Raw genomic sequence first — 21,932 nt, forward strand, 5'->3', positions numbered from 1 at the left:
CCAGGCGGGAGAAAAAGGGAAGAAGAAGCGCCAGGGCTTGTTTACCTCCGCGTTCTCGGGGACTACTGAACCGCAGTTATTTTAAGAGAGCAGATAACCGATACTAATCAGCCATAAATGAAAGGAGGAATTTAAAACTTCTCGTTAATTTACCTCACCTAAAAACATATTTCCAAGCAGGAGAAAAAGGGAAGAAGAAGAATCGCCAGGGCTTGTTTACCTCGGCCGGCGCTTCCCGATCGTCATTCACAATCATCATCATCAGAAGCAGCTGACGTCAAGGCCTTGAGGAAGAGAAGAGATATACTCTCCTGTCAATGAAGTCTTCTTGATTTCCCTCCCTCTCTCTCTCTCTCTCGCCCCCTACGATGGTCTCCGGTCGTAGATAGCAGTGACAGGTAGACGGCAATGTATTGAATGTGTTATTGAAGTGGGTGGAAGGGCGGGAATTGCCTCCGGAAGAGGAATATTCCGACGGGAATTGACAGGAGAGAAAGGGAAGGATGGGGTCCACGTAGACAGTCAGTCAGCTGTTTTACGATCAGCCATGAAAACATAGCGCTTTTCATCTGTTACTCTGTATTATTGGAATAATTATTGATTGTTTTTTATTAAATATTGGTTTGTGGCACCATTCGGTTGGGTATGCTTATGATAATCTGGGTTAGGGGCCCGAATTAGGGTAGGGAAGGTTAAAGCCTGTGGGGCATAGCCCTCCCTTACCTATCCTTACGTATTTGGTTGGTCATAGGTATTACAACCGCTCCCCCCCCCCCCCCAAGGCTAGGGTCTAACAAAGGATTTGCACAGCAGCGTAACCGAAGCACTAACCTATTCTCTTAACCCAGATTCCAATGTGGGTTCGTACAGCTGGATTGTATTTGCAGCCTAACCCAGGTTAAGTCATGTCAACCCAGACTGGGTTATGCTAGGTTAGGCCTGGTAGAGTTCAGAGCAGGTTCGATCAAGCTGAAGGCATATTTAGGATATTCTTGACTTTTGTTTCATCTGACACTAATTTCGACAGTAACACTTGAAACTACTATAGCCCGTAGTGGCCTCGTTCCCACCAGTCAGTCACTGAAATATTTACCGCCTTTTGTTTTTGTTTATGTTTGTCTTTTGTTTATCTTTGTATGGTATTGAACATCACTGCTTTGTGCTTTACGCTCATCCCCAACGGGCTGTACTAAACATGGCGCCCATTTTGCATATAAACAACTTAGATGCAGGTGGAAAGGGACTGTAAACTAACCTTACACAACCCATTATTATCTCTTGGAAACATATTTATCCATACTAGATTACTACTACCCCATAAATTAGAATGAACTACGAATAAATAAAAAAAATTTAGGTACATTGACATAATGCTGTAAAATTTTTGTGCAGTGGTTTGTGTTCATTCATCCCTGCCAGTGGCTATTATACTGGCCAAAGTTTTGCTAAACTAAACTTATATCTCCATACCCATCCAACTTATGTATGATTTGCTTAGAATCTCCTGGTGGAAGTTGCCAAGTGAAAAGTTTTTATTATTATTACAATGCTTAAAAGAGACGAGTGAGCGACATTTCATAAACCAAATGCTTTTATACACGAGGTGAGAGTGGGAGTATAGTTACGCATGTTGGACAAGAAGATGAGGGTGAGTTCCCCCTTATTCGCGAGGGATGCGTACCAGACCCTTCCGCGAATAGTTGGAACCCCTATAAAAATGCTTAAAACCTCTATTTCATTAGTTAAAATTCAAGAAAAAACCACTACAAATTTTGATACCTGGTTTTTTTAATAGTTTTATCACAAACAGTGCATTTTTTGATGAAATTGATTAAAAAAAAAAAAAACAGGAATTTGTGCTTATTTATCATGTAAAAATACTGCCAATTTTCCGTGAATAATGCGGGGAAATGTTCCGAAGAGAAATCCGCGAATCCGGAGAATGCAAATACTGGGGTCCACTGTATACATAGAGTAAAGGCCAGAAATCAGTGGAAAGTGACACTGAACACTGCAAAAGCCACACTGTAAGCAATACCTTCCTGTGTGCCAGTTGTGTTTAAAGATCAGTAACAGTGAAAGGTGTACTATAGTATATTTAATACAGTGTTAAAACTATTTGTGTTAGTAAAAAAAACTTTCTATAGAAACTCACATGCTCCTGTAAGTGATGATGTGGCATTGATAAAATGGACCTGGTGTGGACCTTGACCTCAGTTCCCACAGACACAGAAATGAAGTTCTCCTTTTTTACTGTAAAGGGGTAAAGAATATTTTTGCTTGTAATAATACCAATTAAAAGCAATACGTTTAAATTTATGAAATAAAAACTACACCAACTTGTTCTGTGAGTGCTACCATATTTCTCAGAAATACTCAATATTTGTGTTAAGGCTTGAATCTGATTTTATAAGTAAAAGTTTTGATTTACTTTTACCTGTGATTTGACTTTAGAAAGTAACCTACAGCCCCACCAATGCTTGGCACTGTATTTACATTGGAAAAGCAAGATCTATTCGTTGTGTTTCAAACATTATTTGTACTTCATGCATGAAATAAATCATTAATAGTTTTGAGGCTAAACTAAAATTTGTATTGATATATAAACATTTTTCCAGAAAAGAGCAATGTGGTGGGGTGCGTCAGAGGGGGGCCAAGGGGGGTCTCCTCCACCTGACCCCCCAGCAGAGCAAGGTGACAGTAGCCAGGGTGGAGATGCCGCTGTTGTACGACAAGAGTTGGGGGATCTTAAGGCAAGTAATTAAATTGTTATGTACATTATTGTTATTATAAATATTATTTTATACTAATACTAACTGTTGATGGAAAAACATTAAAAATGATCCATACTGTCTCCTTAATTAATGCAAAGGATGATAAGGTGTACTACGCCATGGCCTTTCATAGCCCTAACTAAAACCAATGGTTTACTACAGACACCACCCTACTTACAAACATTCAGATACATACAAATGAGATAACAAATTAAAGATGTGTTCAGAGTGCTCCCGTTTGCCATCCACAAGTTCAAAGTCTGGAATGTAACTTGTTTGTAAGTAGGGTGTTGTCTGTATATGAACAAGTAAGTTTTCAAACATCAAACTCACCTGGTAGTTATATATATAGCTTACGTCCCCGACGTCAGCTATATATATAACTACCAGGTGAGTATGTTCAAAAATTTATTTTATCATGAAAATAACATTTTTCTGCAAACTAAGATCTTTGAATGATAGAACAGGAATATAGATCGTGTAGATTCACTCATAAAACCTCTTAGGACTTGCATGACAGAGCCGAATGTCCAATCTTCCAGACAGTGAAAAAAATGAGCAGGAAGCCCATTTTGCAGTGGAAAGGTAGACCCCCTTATTAAATTAAGTTTAGGATGTATAAAAGTAAATTGTATAGGTAACACAAGATACTGAGTTTTAATTGTCAAAACATATTAACACAAGTACATATATATGCAGCACAATATTTATTTTTTAGGTGTTAATATTTGCTGGCCCTAGAAAGTAGGCTTTTGATGTAACAATTTGATTTGAATACTTCCATGTTTTGTGAAGGTTTGTTTTACTGAAGTTCTAGATGTATAATATAATTTATAATAGAAACACCTCAGTATTTTATGCTTGGATATTACGAAGTCACTCATTTGGGTTATATGACCTTTCAGGATCAATTTGATGAGCAACAGGCACTTATTGGACAACTCAAAGATATGCTTAAGAAGAAAGAGGCCACACTTTCAAGCAGGGAAAAGGAAGTGCAGGTAAATATGCAGACCCATGATTGGGAAAACTGTCCTTTGATCTTGTCTAGATCACAGATGACTGCTTTTATTATGCAGTAATGGCTGGTTTGGTTGGACAAACAAGCACAGGCTGGTAGGATGGCAGACATCTTACAAACCCAGCTCATCCCCATAGGGGAGTAGTGCTGCTAGTGGACCTCATGCAGATCACTGTACCCATAAGGTTCTTAGCTGCAACCCTTTTCATCTTTGTTACTGTACTTCCATTCGTATTCTCTTCCTTTCATCTTGCTTTCCACCCTCTTCTAACAATTGTTTCAGATTGCAACCGTGAGGTTCTCCTCCAGTTACACCTTTTAAGCCTCTTGCTCTCAATTTTCCTTTTAGCACTGAATGACCTTATAGGTCCCAGCGCTTGGTCTTCAGCATACATTGTATAGTCTTCTTCTTTATTAAGTATTTATTGTTAGAAGCCCAAGGGCTCCAACAGTAAGAGTATCATTGTGAGATGTATTGTAAACAGTCAGTGTTTCCTTAAGTTAGCATCAACATCTTTCATGTTTGGGGTTGGATGTGAAAAGGGTTCTCTCCACCGTCCTTAGAAGTTTACTCTCGACGTGGTTCGGAATTCACGTAAAGCCGTTGGTCCTGTTGCTGAATAACCACTGGTTCCATGCAACGTAAAAGCACCATACAAACAAACAAACAAACTCTCCACCGTCCTGTGTCTTGTGGACTTTGTACTTGAATTTCCATCCATTATAGGTCGTCTTCTGCCTTGTCTCCATGATTTTGTGATCTTTCCTGTAATATGTATTTGTAAATAGGGGTATCTGGTATAATGATGCATATTACCCCAAAATTTTTATTCCTCTCTTACTATGTTTGTGAAAATTGTATTGTTGTTTAAAAGTTGATTACTTGTTGGTGTAGCTGCTGCTTACAGATATATATTTTTGCTCTTATTCTTTGTGTGCTTTCTCAGTTCATTATTGGTTATTCTCAAATAATGTCAATTCCAGTCTGCTTGGTTTTCATACATTTCCCTCTGGTCACTACTGTCCTGGTACTTCCAAATCTATGGCTCCACTGCTTCACTTCATTTTGAAAGGTATCCAACCGTTGGATTGATTTGATCTTGCCTCAGGCATTCAGGCACAAGTAAGAAGGAAGGTTTGCACCTCTGAAACTTCAAAACTTGAATAAAATTTATATGTGTAGTTTGCCTGTGGTATCTGGTAATGCTGTCTTATCGATTGTTACATGTTTTTATTCGTACAAGAATTTAAAAAGTTATTAGATATGTGAAACACATTACCAAAATGATAAACAGCCCAGGTTTAAAATTGTTGCATTTGTCACTGTTACATAGGCGACAAATTTGTACCGGTTTGTGAATGACGGCAGCAGAATTGAGTTTCTTTAAGGAATTCTGTTCTTCATATGATCTTTAATTGTCTAGGACTGCAATCAGTTGTTATTATAAAGACAACTGGACTGCACTTCAACTCTCCTTTAATTTTTATGCTGCATAGTAGAATATAAACTCTCCTTAAGTTCTTATGCTAAACAGTAGAATACCACAATAGCAGACTGTGGCCTTGGTAAAGTTGAATTCTTATAGTTCAAAGGAATAAGCAGGGAAAGCCTCCACAAGGCAAAATGAAATACAGAAGTAAGTAAAAACTAAAAGAGAAATAAAAGCATATAAAAAAAGTAAGGCTCCCATAAGGAAATAGGACAATAATTTAGTAACTAAGAATTTAAAATAGTATATAGTTTGTATTCGTGTAGAAACACCTGCATTACATTTTACAAAATAATGAACAAAGTCTGAAAAAATATTTTGTATGTACACCTGATCACGCAGCCTAAGTAAAACATTGTGTTCATCATGAAAGATAAATAAAATACATAAATGTTGAAATAACTCAATTAATTGTTGTTGTATAATCATGAGTGATATCCAAGATAGGTATCGAAACAGACATAGTAGAGAAATTCACAAGACTAAGTAGACCTACTACATAATCTTCAACTACTAAATATCATCCTAACTCATTTGCTTTCTTTCAGGACTATGCGGAGAGGTTAGCTAGAATGAAACCACGACTGGGAAGGAGGGTTAGCAGTAAATCAAAGCAATCACCTGGTCCCTCTGAATGTTCAGAGTCAGGAGAATCCTCTGGGGCTGGATTGGCCTCGGCACAAGTAGCTAGTGTAAGTGATACCGAGCAGATGCCTTCGCCTGCTTCCCATACTGCCGAAGAGAGGTTAGGTCCTCCCGTTTCTGAAGAAGAGGTTGCACTCCCCCCCATTCGTGCTGAAGGGAGAGTTGTTGAAGAAAAGAGGCTCTCTTCTTCAGAGAGCAGCAGTCGAGCAAAAATACTGCTGCTGAGAAAGCAACTTCAAGAGAACAGATTGAAATTTCAGCGTCAGCATAAGGACGACGAGAAGCTTGCAATGGAAGAGATGAAGCAGAGAATTGAGCGACTACGAGCCGAAGTCGAACAACGAGACGACTTGATCCAAGCACTAGAGGGGAGAGGACCCTCCCAAGAAGAGCCCAGCATGCAGAAGCTCTATCAGCAGATAGTGTATAAGGATAATACCATCTTAGACTTAACCCAGAAGCTCACTCACCTTGAGGGGGTCATTCAGGAACAGCAGGAGCAGCTTAGTGAGAAGGACAAGATCATCGAGGCACGCACAGAAGCCGTCTCTCTTATAGCTAAAGCGCAAGATGAAAAGAGTCTCAAGACACTGGAGGAGTTGGAAGAAGTTAGGTACCAAATGAAAAAGATGCAAGAAAACTTTATACTGAAGGAGCAGGAATTAACTGCCGAGAGAGATAGCCTCTCCAAAGAGTTGAAAGACAAGATCAAGAAAGTCAATCAGTTGGAAGACAATGGACGTCGGTTAGAGAACCTCCGTTTCGAAATGAGCACTCGTAATGCAGAGTTGCAGGAGAAAATTGTAGGACTTCAGTCTGATGCCAAAGCCCTGCGGGAGCAATCTGAAGCTGAGAGACAAACATATTCAGAAAAGGATTCATTAATTCAAGAATTGAAACAAAAACTAGTGAAAGCTGAAGCACACGGCCAAAAGAAATTGAAGGCACTAGAAAAACAACTGAAAGGAATAAAACAGGATGGAAATGCAGGCGAGAAAATATTAGAACTTCAGAATGCAATCGCTGAACTGGAAGAAGAGAAAGGCAATTTGCAGTTGAAACTTGTAGACTTTGATGACCTAAAAGTGACCAATGAAAAATTGACCTCTGTGAGGAACAAGCTAGAGGACCATGTGAAACAGCTTAATTGTGACTTAGATTCTCAGTTGAGTGCCATCACACAACTGGAAACTGAAAAAATCAAACTAGTGGAGGGTATTAACGAACGCGAAAACAGAATCTTTGATCTTGAGTCTGAGTTGAGTGGTTTGAAGTTGAGCCTCGAAGAAATCAAGCAGGCGAAAGTTACTCTCGATCTTCGTCTGTGCGAGGTTGAAGAACAGAGAGACACTGCAGAGAAACTGAAGCTGGAGCTTGAAAATCAGATGACAGAGTCTGGACGTGTACCTGTGGAACAGCTGTTGGCTGAAAAGGGTAGTTTAGAGGAGTCACTACAGAGCATAATGAAAGAAAGAGAGGAATGGGAACAAAAGTACTTGGGTCAAATTGAAACTGTACAAGATTGCGAGAAGAAAACTAAATCGGCTGTGGAGGAGAGAGACCAGAAAGCTCGTGAATGTAAAAGACTAATGAACATTCTAACAGATAAGGAAAATGCAATTGCTACCTTGTCAATTCAGATTGACAAACACGATGCAGTTGTAGCCAGTGTTGAAAAGAAAGTCAGGTTAGCCAATGAAGAAGCTGAAAAGCTTCAGGTGCAATTAAACAACGTTAACCAAAAATTCCAGAGCAAGCTGCAGGAACTGCAGGATACTCACAGCACTATTGCAGAAATGGAAGGGAAGCTGAAAGGTTCAGTAGCAGACTTACATTCAAAAGAGGAGGAATTATCTGCCTCGCGAAATAGCTTGGAAACTCTCAACAGATCTTTGAACGAACGAAACATAACTGTTCAGAATTTAGTTGGTGAAGTGTCAGCGTTGCAAGAGGAGGTGAAAATGAAAGAGAGGAGCGTTGACGACCTTATTAACAAGCTGGAAAGATTGGAGTTGCAAAATAACAATTGTGAGAAGGAGATCGAGAGACTGTGTTCCACCCTTACCAGTAGAGATGACCAGATCTCTTGTAAAAACATGGAAGTAGAATCTTTGAAGAAAGACCTGTTGAACAGCACAAAACAACTTGAGGCCACTAAGTCCTCGCTGGAATGTGAATTAGATACACTCTCAGCAATGCTGAGTGACACAAAGAACCAGGTGGAATCTTTACAGGTTGATTTACAAGTGAAAGAAAAGGAAATTCAGAATAATCAAGTCATCATTTCTAAATATGAACAGGAAGTTTGCGATAAGAATCAAACGTTAGATGACCTTCAGGTCCAGTGTCAAGAACTTCAAGCAAGACTTTCTTCCTCCTCTGCAATTCTATCCGAAAAAGAGTCTGTGATCTTTAAACTTCAGAATGAAATTGAAGAAAAATTGTCAACTTTGGAAAGTATGCATATGCAACAAGTATCCCTTGAGCAGAAAATCCTTCATTTGGAAGAAGAAAATAAATCTTTATCAGAGGAGAGATCTCGATTAGAGGAAGAGTGTAATGAGAAGGTAGGATCAATAGAGATTCTGAATAACACACTATCAGAGAGAATGGCAAGTATTTCCAATTTAGAAGCCTCAGTTGGAAGCTATACAAGTGAGCTTCATAGTAAGGCTTCCGAAGTCGAGAAGTGGCAGAGTGAAGCCTTAGAAAAGGGTGAGCAAGTAAATGCACTAACATTGCAGTTAGGTAATATTCAGTCTGATGCTGGGAGTAAAGACACACTTGTTGCAAACTTACAAGAACAGCTTCTACAGAATCACGAGCAAATATCAGGTCTTCAGAGTCGCCTCCAGCAAGTTGAAGGTTCATTAGCTGAAAATCAGCAAGCTCTTTTGCAGGCACAAGAGCAATTAACAGAGAATCAGCACCAACTGACAGCAAACCAAGAGCAGTACATGAAACTGAAAGGGGAGTTTGATGCCAACCAATCACAACTAGCGGAGACCAACTCTCAGTACGAAAAGGCAACTGCTCTTGCCACCCACTTTGAAGAGGAGCTGAGAAAGAAGGCTAGTAACTTAGAAGCTGCAGAAAAACAAATGGCATCTCAAGAGGAAAGTAGCGTAAAGGAACTTTCGAATGTGCAGCACGATGTTGAACATTTGCGGTCAGAGGTCACAAGGCTGGAGGCAGAACTGCAGGCCTCTAAGGAGCAAGCAAATGCTTTGCAAGCCGAGATATCACGACTACAAGAACAAAGCAAACAAATTCAGGAAGACTCTGAGACATGCAGAAAAGAATACAGCTTGAAGTGTGAGGAAGTTACCACTTTACAGGAGAATCTCTCTCAGATACAATATCAAGCTAATTCTTTCCAGGAACAGTTAACCCAAACAGTATCTTACCAAGAGCAGTATCAGCAACAAATTCATTCTCTTCAAGAACAGCTTAACCAGGCCTTGAACTTGAAGCAGCAGAGTGATAGTGAAATAGCAGCTTTATCTGTAACGCAGCTGCAACGAATTTCCCAGCTGGAGGGAGAACTGCTAGCACTCACCCAAGCAAGAGATTACTTACAAGCAGAACTTGAAAAGAGTTCTATTGAACTGCAGAATCAGCGTCATGCTCTTGAAGAAGAGAAGGTCAGTGTAGAAAATCTATTATCACAGTCTTCCACCAAAGACAGTGAAAATCCAGATGTTGCAAAATAACATTTCTGTGCTCCAAAATACAGAACAGGAACTCAAAAATCTTGTCAAGGAGCTTGAAGAAGAGAAAGCACAATTCAAGGCATTCTCAGGCCCTGAGGACACAAGTGGTGTACATTCGCAGCCAGCTGTAGATTCTGAAGTGAAAACATTGAGGGATGAGCTTGCAAGAGCACTTGACCAGAGTAAGTTTTTGGAGGAGGAGTGCGATGGCCTCCGTGGAGATGCAAACACCTTGAAGCAGCAGTTACAAGATGCTCGACAGACCATCACCCACCTTCAGACAAGTTTAGCCACCACCCAGTCTCAAGGCAGCTCATCAGCAGGTGGATGGGGCGACTGGGGAGAAGTAGATTTAGGGTCGCCAGCACCTGCACCAGAAGAATTGCCCCAGCAGTCAAGTTCTTTAATATCCAGCCTTCAGAAGTCGTTAGCTGATAAGGATGAGATGCTTACCATGATGCAAGATCAGTTAAAAGAAACCTTACAAGAAATCAATGCAATTAATGAGGAGAAGAAGATACTAGAAAAACAAAAACAAACTGCCGAATCCAACATTGCCAAGCAGATGGAGAGTTGGAAGGAGGAAAAGGAGGAACTAAACCGTATGAGGTTGGAGGCTGAAAATGCAGCTTCTGTACATGGTGCCTTAGAGGAAGAGAGAAAGAAAATGGCCATTTTGGAGCAGGATCTGTTGGAAAAGCGGCAAGCTATTGAGGGTTTGACTCAGCAGCTTATGCTAATGCAGTCATATCAGCAAACACCTGTGCAAGACCCATCCCAAGCAACAAACGTTATTGAGCCTGTTGTTGCAGGAGGTGTACAAGAAGAGGTGATCACATCCCAAGTGCAAGCAACTCAGCAAGAAGGGGCAAACCTCTTTGGAACTGTACAGTGGCCACAAACAGGTAATGAAGATGCTGCTAGCTGGTTTGATCAAGCAGTAGGTAATGAGGCTCCTGCCACTGATAACAAGCAAGTTGCTCCCGTGCAGACTGCAGAAACAAGTGTTGATCAGGTGCAAACACAGGATCCAGCTAGTTGGTTTAATCAGCAAGAAGTCAAAGACGCGCCACTTGTCGGTGGTGACCAGGTTGCAGTGACACAAAGCATTGGATTAGAAGGTGATCAGTCACAGGATCCTGCGAGCTGGTTTGATCAACAGGTTGCTTCAGGTGTAGCAGCTGTTAGTGAAGAAGTCACAGCAACACAGGGTATCGAGCAAACGCAAGAATCCCAAGGACTGGACACTATCAATGTAGAGGAACTACAGTATAAATTGTCATGGTATGAAGAGCAGTGGTCAACGTGGACTGGTCATTACAGTCAACTTCAGACTAGCTACCAAGAAGCTGAAGAAAAAGTGGCAATGTTAACAGAGCAGCTTCAGGCATTGCAGGTAGAGAAAGACCAACTTCAGGCTTTGCAGGAAGAGAAAGACCAAGGGGCTAGTGCTGAAGATGGTCGTTTGAAAGAGGAGACTCAATCAGTAGGCCATGAAGAGGCAGCTTTAGCTTTAAGTGCTCAAGCCCAAGAAATCCGGACAAAATTGGAAGATGCGGAAAAGGCTCTCGAAGGCCTCAGAGAAGAGAACCAGCGGCTTCAGCTGGAGGCCACTGAAGTTGCTGAACTTAGAGCACAGCTGGGAGTGTTGCAGGAGAGGACGAGGAACGAAGACCCTACCAGGCTGCAGGAAGCAGAGGCTGAAGTTGATCACCTCAGAGGTTTTGAAACACAAGTTTACGAACTACAAAGTCAAGTACAGGCTCTTCAGCATCAGGTAATTTGAGTGCAATTTTAGTCAATAAGTTTCACTAGCTTAAGCCTTGAGGTTAATTTCTAAGTCTTGGAATTAGATATATATTTTCTGAGGAGAAACGTGTAAATTTTAATTAGTGTTTTGTGTCATACTGAATTGTTGATATTGGTCAAGTTCATTTGCTTTCTGTTTGACCACTGGAAAGAAAGTTTGCTTATTTTTATTTCTCATGTATATTTCAGATGTGGTGTGCAAGTTGTATGAATTATGGATAATGTTAATTTGGAACTTGGATAAAAATTTCTTCTCAGATTAATTGCTCAGTGATCTTATACCATGATAAGTTTAAGGAAAATTAAAAGGTTTTATTGTGATGTAAAAAGTTTTGACATTATTTAATATTCCAATTAATGGTCAAGACTATTTTCTTGGAGGTTACATGTATTTGTAAACTAGGCATGAGTAAGGTCACTTTTATGATTGCATTTTGAAACCATCTTAACATTCAGCCATTGTTGTCTTCCTTTGCAGTGTACTGCTATGCAAAATAAACTCTCGGAAGCTGAAACTGAAGTTGGCCGTCTGCGTGAAATTGAGGCCCTCTATGGGGAGCTGCAGTCCTGCATTCAAGAGTCGGAAACCAAGCGTGAAGGTTCAAAGTCACGTGTGCAAGAACTCGAGCTCATGGTGCAGTCAGCGGAGTCTGAGATCGCTCGTTTGCGAAATGAGATAGAGGTGCTGAGCCAAGGGGAACGAAATAGGGGTGAATTACAAGACTCAGGTGATGTATCAGGATTTAGAAGTCAGGTGTTGAGTCTCCAAAATGAAGTTGACAAATGCCAAAGTGAGATTGACTATTACAAGGCAGAAATGGGGAGACTCGAGAACGAGAATCAGAACATGGGCGATGAAATGGCCAGAGCAAGAAGTGATCTGCAAAGACTGGAACAGGAAAATTCTCAGTTGAGAAGTGAATTAGAAGTTTTTGAAGGCGAACTTGACAGAATGCGTAGCTCGTGCGAGATGTACGAGGCCGAGAACAACAGAGTGAGAGGAGATTATGAGGCTTTGTCACAGGCCAGTCAGATGACAGAGGCTGAAAAAGAGAGTTTGGAAAGTGAGGTTCAGCGTATCACTGCTCAGAACATGGCCTTGTCAGCAGACAGTGAACATCTTCGTGATGAAATTCAAAGATTGACCGAGGTTAGTACCTCTGCTGAAACAGAAATTGTCCGTTTACAGACTGAAATTGAGAGATTCAAGTTATTAGATCAGCAGTATAATAATCTAGAAAGTAAGTACAATGAGTTACAAGCACAAGTCACTTCAATGGAATCGGCCCAGAGTAGCAAGACGTCTGAATCTGAACCGCACAGCTTGGTAGTTGAAGAAGTTGACTGGAGTGCTGAAGGCCGGATAGAAGACGAGCACCTTCAGAGATCGTCATCTGTCGATCTGAAGTACCAAGAAGAGATAGATGACCTTAAGGAGAAAGTAATAGCTATAGAGAAGGAAAAGAATGCAACCTATGATGAGCTTCAGGCAGCAAAACTGAAGAGTGGAAAGATGCTTCAGAAGCTGAAGTTGACGCAGAGCAAAAATGAATCCCTGACGAAAGAAATTCAGAAACTGAAAGCAAAGGCTGGTGGGTTTTCTGACCTTGATCAGGCTTTGGAAGAAGAATGGAAAGCCCAGGTGACCAAAGCTGAAACCGAAAGGGACGAGTACAAGCAGAAATTGGACGAGGTCGAGAACGAGAAGGAGAATCTCCTAACACAAATTGATGTCCTCACAGCAGCCCAGGAAGAGTACATAGAAATGAAAGAAGACCAGGACACTACTATCAAACTCCTAAAAGCTCGTAATAAGGAAGTGGAAGGACAGATTCAAGCCCTTGAGTGGAAAATCACAGAGTTAGAGGAAGTTGTAGAACAGCAAAGGAGTGGTGATGCCCAAGAACCCATTATTCATCCTAGGTCATCCGCAGAACGAGAATTGGGACTTGCAGCCAGTGATCATCATGCTGCCTCAAAGGAAATTGAAACACTGAGGGACCAAGTCGCCTCCCTTCAACGGGAAGCGAAGATCTTTAGGTCAGAAAACGAAAGACTACAAACGGCAGCGAAGGAGCTGGAAGAAGCCGTGGAAACTCTGAGTCAGGAGAATGAGACTTTCCAGTCCATCATTGAGGGACTCAAGGATGCTAAAACAAAGGCTGAGAGTGACACAAACAATTACAAGTCAATTTATATAGAGCTGCATGATGAGCATGAGTCAGTGAAGAAGGAAAAGGAGAAAACAAACGAGGAGCTGAAGGAACTGACCTATGCCCACGACACGCTCAAGGCGGCTTATAACTCCTTGTACGCGGAATACAATGACCTCCGTGACGTCTGTGATAGCCACAAGCATGATGTTGGCATTCTCAAGGGAGAGAGAGACCGGCTCGTCGAGGAAATCAACAGTCTGAAGAATCAACTGCAGGCTCTTCATGAGGAAGAGGAGGAAGAGACTATTCGTGCCTTACAAGATGAATGCTCTAGCTTGAGAGAGCAGAACAACCTGCTACATGAAGAGGTATTTTTCTTCACTTTGTTTAATGTTCAAGTAGATTATGCCGTACAATCTCAAAGGCTCTAAGTTTGATGTATGATGGCTCAGTTGGCGTATATCCTTTAGTATGATAGTCGCTCGTTAATATATGCTGTGATGAATTCGTGAGGATTTTTGTTGTTGATAGTTGGGAAAGGGGCAACGACTGGTTTACTTCCTATGCGTACACCCTGATGTATGTCTACTATGTCCGGTGAACTGTGTTGATTACCATACTTAGCAACAAAGTAGGGCAAGACCTTAGCCCCTACTCGAGAATGTCTCATCTTGCCTAGATCAAACAATCATTTTCAAACTAGATTTATTGGTTAGGTTAGGTAAGAGCATATGCTAGAGTCAAAGTTCTTTTAACTTTTTTTCCTTTCATACCATCTTTTATCATGTTATTATATCATTATTCTTTTTGCCAATTGATAAAAAGTACAGTAGTTGGGTGTATTGGTAAATCTAAAGAATTGCCATCTTACAAGTAGTATTCACTTGTACTATTGGGCGATAGTGAAAAATTTACACAGCATTCATATAGAATAAACCTAAAGTGGCTGGAAAATACAAATAATCTTCTTTTAAGTAGAATGCCCAAGATATAAAAATGTGAACAGATACAAGTTAAGTAATATGTAAGCTATATCACTTGGTCTGTATGCTGTTTTTCAGATACTAAACTTTAGTGATGTAGTATCGTAATTTATGATTGGAGTAATATCTGCTTTGCATATTGCTATTTAGCACACTGTTTGAGCATATAAGACATGAAGGAATAACTGAAATAATTTGATTTTATGCAATGTGAGAATTACAACAAATCTCATATATATCATGAAATAGAACACAGCTTTGGAAGTCAAAACTGAAGATGCCATAGAGAAGACTTCGAGACTGGAGAACACGCTGGAACAGAACGTAGAGATGCAGAAGTTGCTGCAGGAGGAACTCATGAAAAAATCTGAGGAGATCAACTTCCACACAGTCACTATAGAAGACAATGAAAGGCAGATGACCTACTTGAAAGCTGAAATGGCTGCCCTGAAAGCCAAGCTTTCACAGCAGGACCAAGCGGAAGAGAGCACTCTGGAAACCACACAGAAGTTAGAGGCAGAAGTCGAACAGCTTCAGGAAAGAAATCATCAGTTGCTGATGCAGGTAAGGGTTGATCATTAGAAGCTGAAGAAACCGCATTTAATTATCATTGCCTTTCAATTATTTCTTTTCTTGTAGTAACATTTGTATGTTCATACAAAAATTTGATGAGCACTTATTGTGTACCATAAATCTTGCCCTAAACCAGCTATCACACTTCCCTGTGGTATGGTATTATTATAAAAATATGTACTAATCTTCTTCTATCCCACCATTATCCCTACTTTAAGGGGTTGGTTGCCTGATGCGCCTTCTCCACTGCCTTCTATCAAAGGCATCATCCTTTGGTGATTTTGTAATGTACAGTATCCCAAAATATAGTGATTAAAAAAACTTCAGCTATGTAGTAAATAAATTAATTATTTGTTGTAAGGAAAAAATCATGCTGATGATTCCTGAAAGCAAAATGTACGACACAATTGACAGATGGTTTGTCCTTGTAAGCTACATTCTTTGAACTGGACTGAATGGTGATACTATTGTACCTGTATTTTGTAACCGAGGTGATGGTTATTGGTGATACTATTGTACCTGTATTTTGTAACCGAGGTGATGGTTATAAGTAAATCTTATTTTTTATGTTTATTTCATCATAAAACATCCTTTTTAGCACCTCTGTTTGGGGTACCGCTGTTAATGCACCTCTTGTTCATATTCTCTTTCTTCCATCTGACTTTCCACCCTTTATCACAATTGTTTCATAGTACAAGTGCGAGGTGTTCCTCCTGTTACACTGTCAATTTCCCTTTCAGCGTTGAGTGACACCGTAGGTCCAGTACTCAGCTTTTGGCCAAAATTATACGTACACTATTCTATTCTGTTGTTAGGTTGAAGCAGCTGAAGCATCTCTTGCCAAATTAGCGGGAGGTAAGACGGAGGGCGGCGATACAGTATTTGCTCCTGTAGCACCAGCTACTACAGAGCTGGATGCAGCCCTTGCCTCGCTCCACTTACGTGACCTTAGATGTCAGCAGCTTTCTCTAGAAATTACAAAGGTGAGTTGCAGTTCTTGCAGCGGAGATGACTTGAGATGTTGATGATGGTCTGACGGCGAGCCGATTTATGCTTGTAGATTGCTGAGTTATGGAGTTTGTAGAGGATGGGTTAGCAGTGCACTGTATTTGAGAAATAATACCTAATATAGAAAAATTGTATGGGAAGCATGAGACCATGAGGGATGCAGTACTAGTTTACATTTAACTATTTTTGAATAATGATTGAAAGTCTTCCATTTTCAGTATCTTACAACTAACTCCATAAATTTCCTGTTGTCTCATCAACAGCTCCTGGAAGAGAGAGATGCCTTGCAGCTCAAACTAAGTGCTTCCCTAAGACAGACTCAAGAACTCACACGGGAGTTGAGTCTGAGTCACCAGCTTCCAGCTCCTGTTTCTCCTGAACCATCCCTGGACCAAAAGTAGGTTTTGTGGTGTGTCAGTTTTGATTCCTTTATAAGAAAAGTTAGTGAGTGACAGTTATCAGACAAAGTCCCTCAGATATGTTGTGGAAATGATAATGAAGGTGTATAAAGAAATAAAATCAATCTCTCTTTCAGACTTGCAGAACTCAGGGAGCTAAATGATTCTTTAGAGCAAAAGGCTCTTCTTAGCCTGCAAGGTGCTGCATCAGCAACAGTTGGCCGTCGAATCACAGTCGGTGGCCTCCCATCTCCTCCTATTTTCACCCCTCATACAGCTCCTCCTACCCCCACAGCAACGAGACACGCTGATTACACACTCAGTAAGAACTGCCTAGTTTTTGACTGTGCTTTATTCCCAAAATTCAGGCTTCTTTTGTTTAGTATAATTGAGTCAAAGTTGGCCCCATATTGTTGAATGTCTTTTGTAGACAATTCTTGCGGAGAAACATGCGTGTTGTGCCATAGAATTGTGGAATAGGGTGACTAACTCTATTCTTCCCCATATCTGACTCCTCACTAGGGGCCGATACCAATTTATAGTGGTCAATAACAGACTACATACCAAGTTAATGTGGCCATGGAGGCAGGCTGGCTTAAGATGTAAAATATTTTTACACTGCCAGTAGAGAGCCTCTGAAAATGCAAACTGGAAGCATTCTGTAAATGTATGCTTATAAAAAACTTAAATAATTAAGCCTTGGCTATAGTTAAATGAAATACTACTGTATATATAGTTTTCTCATATTTAGCTTTTAAGGACTGTTTAAATCAAATCACTGATAAAAGATGGGTTTTGTTTTATATATATTTACTTTTTAACTAATGTATTTTTCAAGTCGAGTAATCGTTAAAATAATTTCTTTAGCTCGAGAAGCTCAGGGAACGTCTACCACTCTTATTGACTGGATTATGGGCAAGAGGTAAGGGGGACTATCTTTCCATTATCTGACATGTTATATGCTTTACAATATTATTTATAATCAGATTGCAGAATACCTTGACAGAATACCTTTAAAAATTTACTTGTGTGAATATCATGGTTTTAGTTTTCAGAACCATATTATACATATATGTCATGTTCTGTAAAGTGATGCATTTTCATTCAGAATGATTTTGAAAATTGATGTCGCTGTGATAGTGTTAACGCCCGTTTTACTCGTCTTGTTTTCCAGCACACCTCGAGTGTTGCACGTGTGATTAGAAACAAATGGCTTCCCGCACAACGCACATATGCCCTTTTATGTGAGTTTCCGATGTGTTGGTTCCCTGGTGGTAAGGTTTAATTTGTACGTTACTCATTCTCTCTTTAGGTGGTATGCATTCCTTTTATTTTCAATGCTCAGTCTTTGCTCGTGTGACAGATTATTTTATCCTCTTCTGAAAAGTCCAGTAAATGCTAGGATTTTCACCTCAGTGGGCTGGTTAAACTACTTTTCATAACTTTTGAGTCTCATTACTTTGCTTTCATTAGATGTTTAAGGATTCTTTGACATGTGCAAATAAGTTTTAAATATGATAGTAATCAGATCAAAATTGTTCCAAGCACATGGCATTTCTCATTTAGATCCTGTGGAAGCCTTTTAACACGAGGAATGTTTCAGTATTTATTTTACTAATGAAGTCAACGATTTCTTGGAGTTTTAATAAGTTACGTACTTGACTTTTGGGCGATACTTTTGTTTCAGAGTGCGCACATGGAGGCTTAGCTACAGACCACGCAAGAGACAATGGAGAAGATTCTTCCAGATCTACCTTGTAACCTTGCACCTGTTTATCTTGTGTGTCTTGTCTCTTGTGCTTCCCAGCTGAAGGCGTTACAGAAGTTTTGGAAGGCTTCAAAGATGAGAAATGGGGGAACGTACCATTCCTAATGCCAAGAGATGATAATGACGCTACTTTTTTACATCCCGCAGAAAAGTTTTATTAATACTGCAGTGTATGCAAACATTGCATTTCTCCAAGACCATATCTTGACTTTGCCTGAAGCTCGAAGGCAGAAGCGGCTAATCACTTCATTACATTCGCAGCCTAATTTAGGTCAACGTCATCGTTCCTGGTGGTCTTTCGAAAGAAACTAGTGGATCTGTTTTGACATGATGCTCGTAAATTATGCAATTGGCTGTTTACTAATGTCTCGTGACCGTTTTTATGTTCCGAATTAAGGTATTTCTAATTATTTACATAAAATTTTGTGCTTTTAACTTGAAATTAGTAGCATACGCCTTAGTTTTTTTATTTCAAAATTATGAAAGTGGTTGTATCATAATTACCACGTTTACTTTCATCAAGGAATGAAGTATTTTGGTGCTTGGTGATAGTGTTCCATAATTATTTTTACAGCTGCCCCCAGAGGAATTCAAAGAAATCACGTATCCTGTTTAGTCAAGAAAATCACAGAAGCCCAAATTATAAAAAGCTAAGAAAAACATTCAAATTGGATTATTTAATTTCACCAGCCTAAGTGACATTTTTGCACGTTTTGGGTAAGTTTAGCACTGGAAGCCTCGAATCTGGTAAATAAATGAAGCTAGGAAACTCCTGGTGGGGTTGAACCCACATGGTAGAGAACATGAGGTTACTTTAGCCCATCACAGCTATGAAATCATTCTTTGCTATCACGGATGGGTTAACATCTGCCTTACTCTTGCTTAGTATAGGTTTGAATCCCACCTGGGCAAGAATGAACTTTCTCATTTACTTCCCTCTTCAGATAAGACTTGTAGGGCTAAGCACATCCAGTAAGTTAACAGGAAATATAGAGACAGAGATACTTAGGCCATTAATAGTAGTTGTACGGTTTTGGCGAGAGTAACTCATTCCGTATCAGAAATCTTCACTGACGACTATTAACTACTTTGTAGACTAAGGAGATTTTCTGTTATCTTGGTTATCAAGGTGAAATGCTATGTGACTGCTGGATACGTGAACTTTAGAGCTTCCCCCAAAACGATGATTTCTTCATCCTAAACGTGGCACCGCAAACTAAAGAGTTATATCACGGGTCTGGCAGTAGCTCATTGCTCTCTCCATCCACTTATTTTTTTATACCTATTTTCATACCATATATATATTTGCTTTAAATAAAAAGAGGTTATAAATAAGGAATAATATTGTTAAACCATTCTTTGGAAATATGTCAGTCGACACTGATGGCGAGCGGTTTTATCACTTGCTGTTGTTTAACTTGGAGAAATTGCTTACCTGTAAAAAAAAATATATATAAAAAAAGCATCCCAAAATGGAAGTTTGTTAGTGAGACAGGTTTTGTATGAGGGAATGAATGGTTCATTACCTGGGATGTGTTGTTTATAATGAATACTGTACAGATTGTGAAAATATTTGTATGTGAAATATTTAATATGAAAAATGAAAATTATATAAAATTATGCATTTTAATGTTTCTATTGAATGACCTCGATTGTATTTCCCCCTTTTTTCAAAAAAGTTTTTTTTTTATAAAAGTTTCATTGCATGCAGACCATTGCTTTATAAGTTGTAATTGCCATGGGCAGGATCGAGAAGAAAAATTATAAGTTGTTGGGTTAGTGCTGTTTTATGCCACACAAATGCCTGCTCTAGAATGACAGAGGGTACATACTGATGAAAAGGCCAAGATAGAAGAAAGGACACTAAATTCTAGACCCCTAAGTGAAGGTCCTTTAAGGATGCCAGAGCACAAAACCACATCAGATCCTGAAGAGCAAAGATGAAGCTTTATCCTCCAAAGAATGGTCCTGATTTGTGTACTGGAACAGTTGAGAGGTATAAGGACAAAGGGATGCCATTTGTAGCAGAACAGGCTCGGTAACCTCTCTCACGTTACAGAGAAAGCTCCCCCAAAACCCTTGGAAGGTGGTGCGCGAGTAGGCGTCAAAGCATAACTATCAACCCAGAGGTAACAGGACTCCAACTGATGGCCAGCAACCAGACTCTGAAACTAATGCCACCATGTTTAGAGCAGCCCAAGATGATCATAAACGATTCTCGGCCATTCCATTGAGGAGTGAGATGTATATTTCTGGTGATAGAAGTTCACTCTCGATATGGTTCGGAAGTCACGTAAAGCCGTTGGTCCTGTTGCTGAATGACCACTGGTTCCATGCAACATAAAAACACCATACAAACAAACAAAAGATGATCATAAACATGGCTTGAGTCCAAGAAAAGTGACATCTGATAAAGAAGCACAAGGTCAACCAGAAAAGCAGTACAGAACCATGGTCTAGCATAGACTGCTCACAGCAGGCTCCAGTTATCAACTATCAAGGGAGTTCATGAAATTGTTGCACATTTAGGATACCTTTTCTTGAGGACTTCTGGAATAGGAAGCAATGTCCGAAGTGGGGTGGGAAGCATCCTCAAGTCAGAAAGTGCAATGCAAAACTATCTGCCACCACTTGTGACTGGAGAACCAATGGAAGACTTGTCCTCAAATCTGTGAAAAGAAGACAGACACCACCCTATTTACGAATATTCAACTTACAAACATTCAGAGATATACAAGCAAACAGGATCACAAATTAAAATTGTGTTCAGAGTGCTCCCCTATGCCACCTGTAAGTTCAAATTTTGTTTTGTGAACCTATTCTGTACATACAGTACTATTGTATGTACAGTGTTTTAGGATGAAAACACATACAGTACTGTATTGATTTTATAACATACTGTAGTTAAATAGGCATGAAGAGTAGAGTAACCAACTTACAAACAATTCAACATACAAACGGCAGTCCGGAACATAACTCGTTTGTAAGTAAGGTGGTGTCTTTTAGGAAATGGTAAAATGAGTTGCAAAGCTACTACTGCAGGGAGAAAGCGTTGGACTTCCGAGGAGCTATGGACTGCTTCCACAGCAGTGCCAGGCCATAACACTGGCCAGGTGATGAGAGCCAATGAGAGGATGGCAAGAGTGTTAAAGACAGCTGATCCGATGGCTACCTGTGAGTGCAAAAAGTAGAGATCATTGTAATCCTAAACCAGAAAATCCCTATCCAGACTGAGGGGCCAAAGAGCTAACATAAGATTGGGGCAAATTATATGCTTGATAGCTGAGCCAGAAGTTTCAAGGGGCATTAGCAAAAAGGTCCTGACCCTTTGAAATAATGAACGGAAACAGATCAGCTTTGTCTCAGGACCTATGAGGTGATTAAACAGTAAGGTAACAACCTTCAAGTGATGTATATGAACAGTCACTTTATGCACAAGCTTGTTTTGACTGCTTGTAAACTTACATGTTATGGTAGAAGTAATAGTATAACACAGCTGATAACTACAAAAATATAAATATTTGATTACACCCTAAAAACAATAATTATTCCAAACAAATGAGTACCACAGGTGTACACAGCATCTAGGGTGAC

General features: G+C 39.9%; 1 protein-coding gene and 1 long non-coding RNA gene across 3 annotated transcripts in view; one reads left to right on the forward strand and one right to left on the reverse strand.

The window, feature by feature from the left end:
- The window catches only part of LOC135209195 (uncharacterized), a 43,165-nt gene extending 40,772 nt beyond the window's left edge, over window positions 1–2,393 (reverse strand). The window contains exon 1 of one of the 2 annotated variants that reach the window (XR_010313314.1): window positions 2,156–2,393. This is a non-coding gene — a long non-coding RNA (uncharacterized LOC135209195). The remainder of the gene's footprint in view (window positions 1–2,155) is intronic. The other variant, XR_010313313.1, reaches the window with a different exon arrangement.
- LOC135209193 (golgin subfamily B member 1-like) lies at window positions 239–19,968 on the forward strand. Its single transcript, XM_064241878.1, is given in 13 exon segments — window positions 239–398; window positions 2,619–2,753; window positions 3,680–3,775; window positions 5,834–9,622; window positions 9,624–11,420; window positions 11,931–13,976; window positions 14,841–15,155; window positions 15,980–16,147; window positions 16,436–16,569; window positions 16,708–16,892; window positions 17,438–17,492; window positions 17,745–17,814; window positions 18,258–19,968. Coding segments are annotated over 11 exon segments (8,736 nt in total). The 5' UTR covers window positions 239–398; window positions 2,619–2,627; the 3' UTR covers window positions 17,770–17,814; window positions 18,258–19,968.
- Window positions 19,969–21,932: the final 1,964 nt, after the last annotated feature.

The sequence above is a fragment of the Macrobrachium nipponense genome, chromosome 37 (assembly GCF_015104395.2).
Source record: "Macrobrachium nipponense isolate FS-2020 chromosome 37, ASM1510439v2, whole genome shotgun sequence".
NCBI classification, from domain to species: Eukaryota; Metazoa; Arthropoda; class Malacostraca; order Decapoda; family Palaemonidae; genus Macrobrachium; species Macrobrachium nipponense.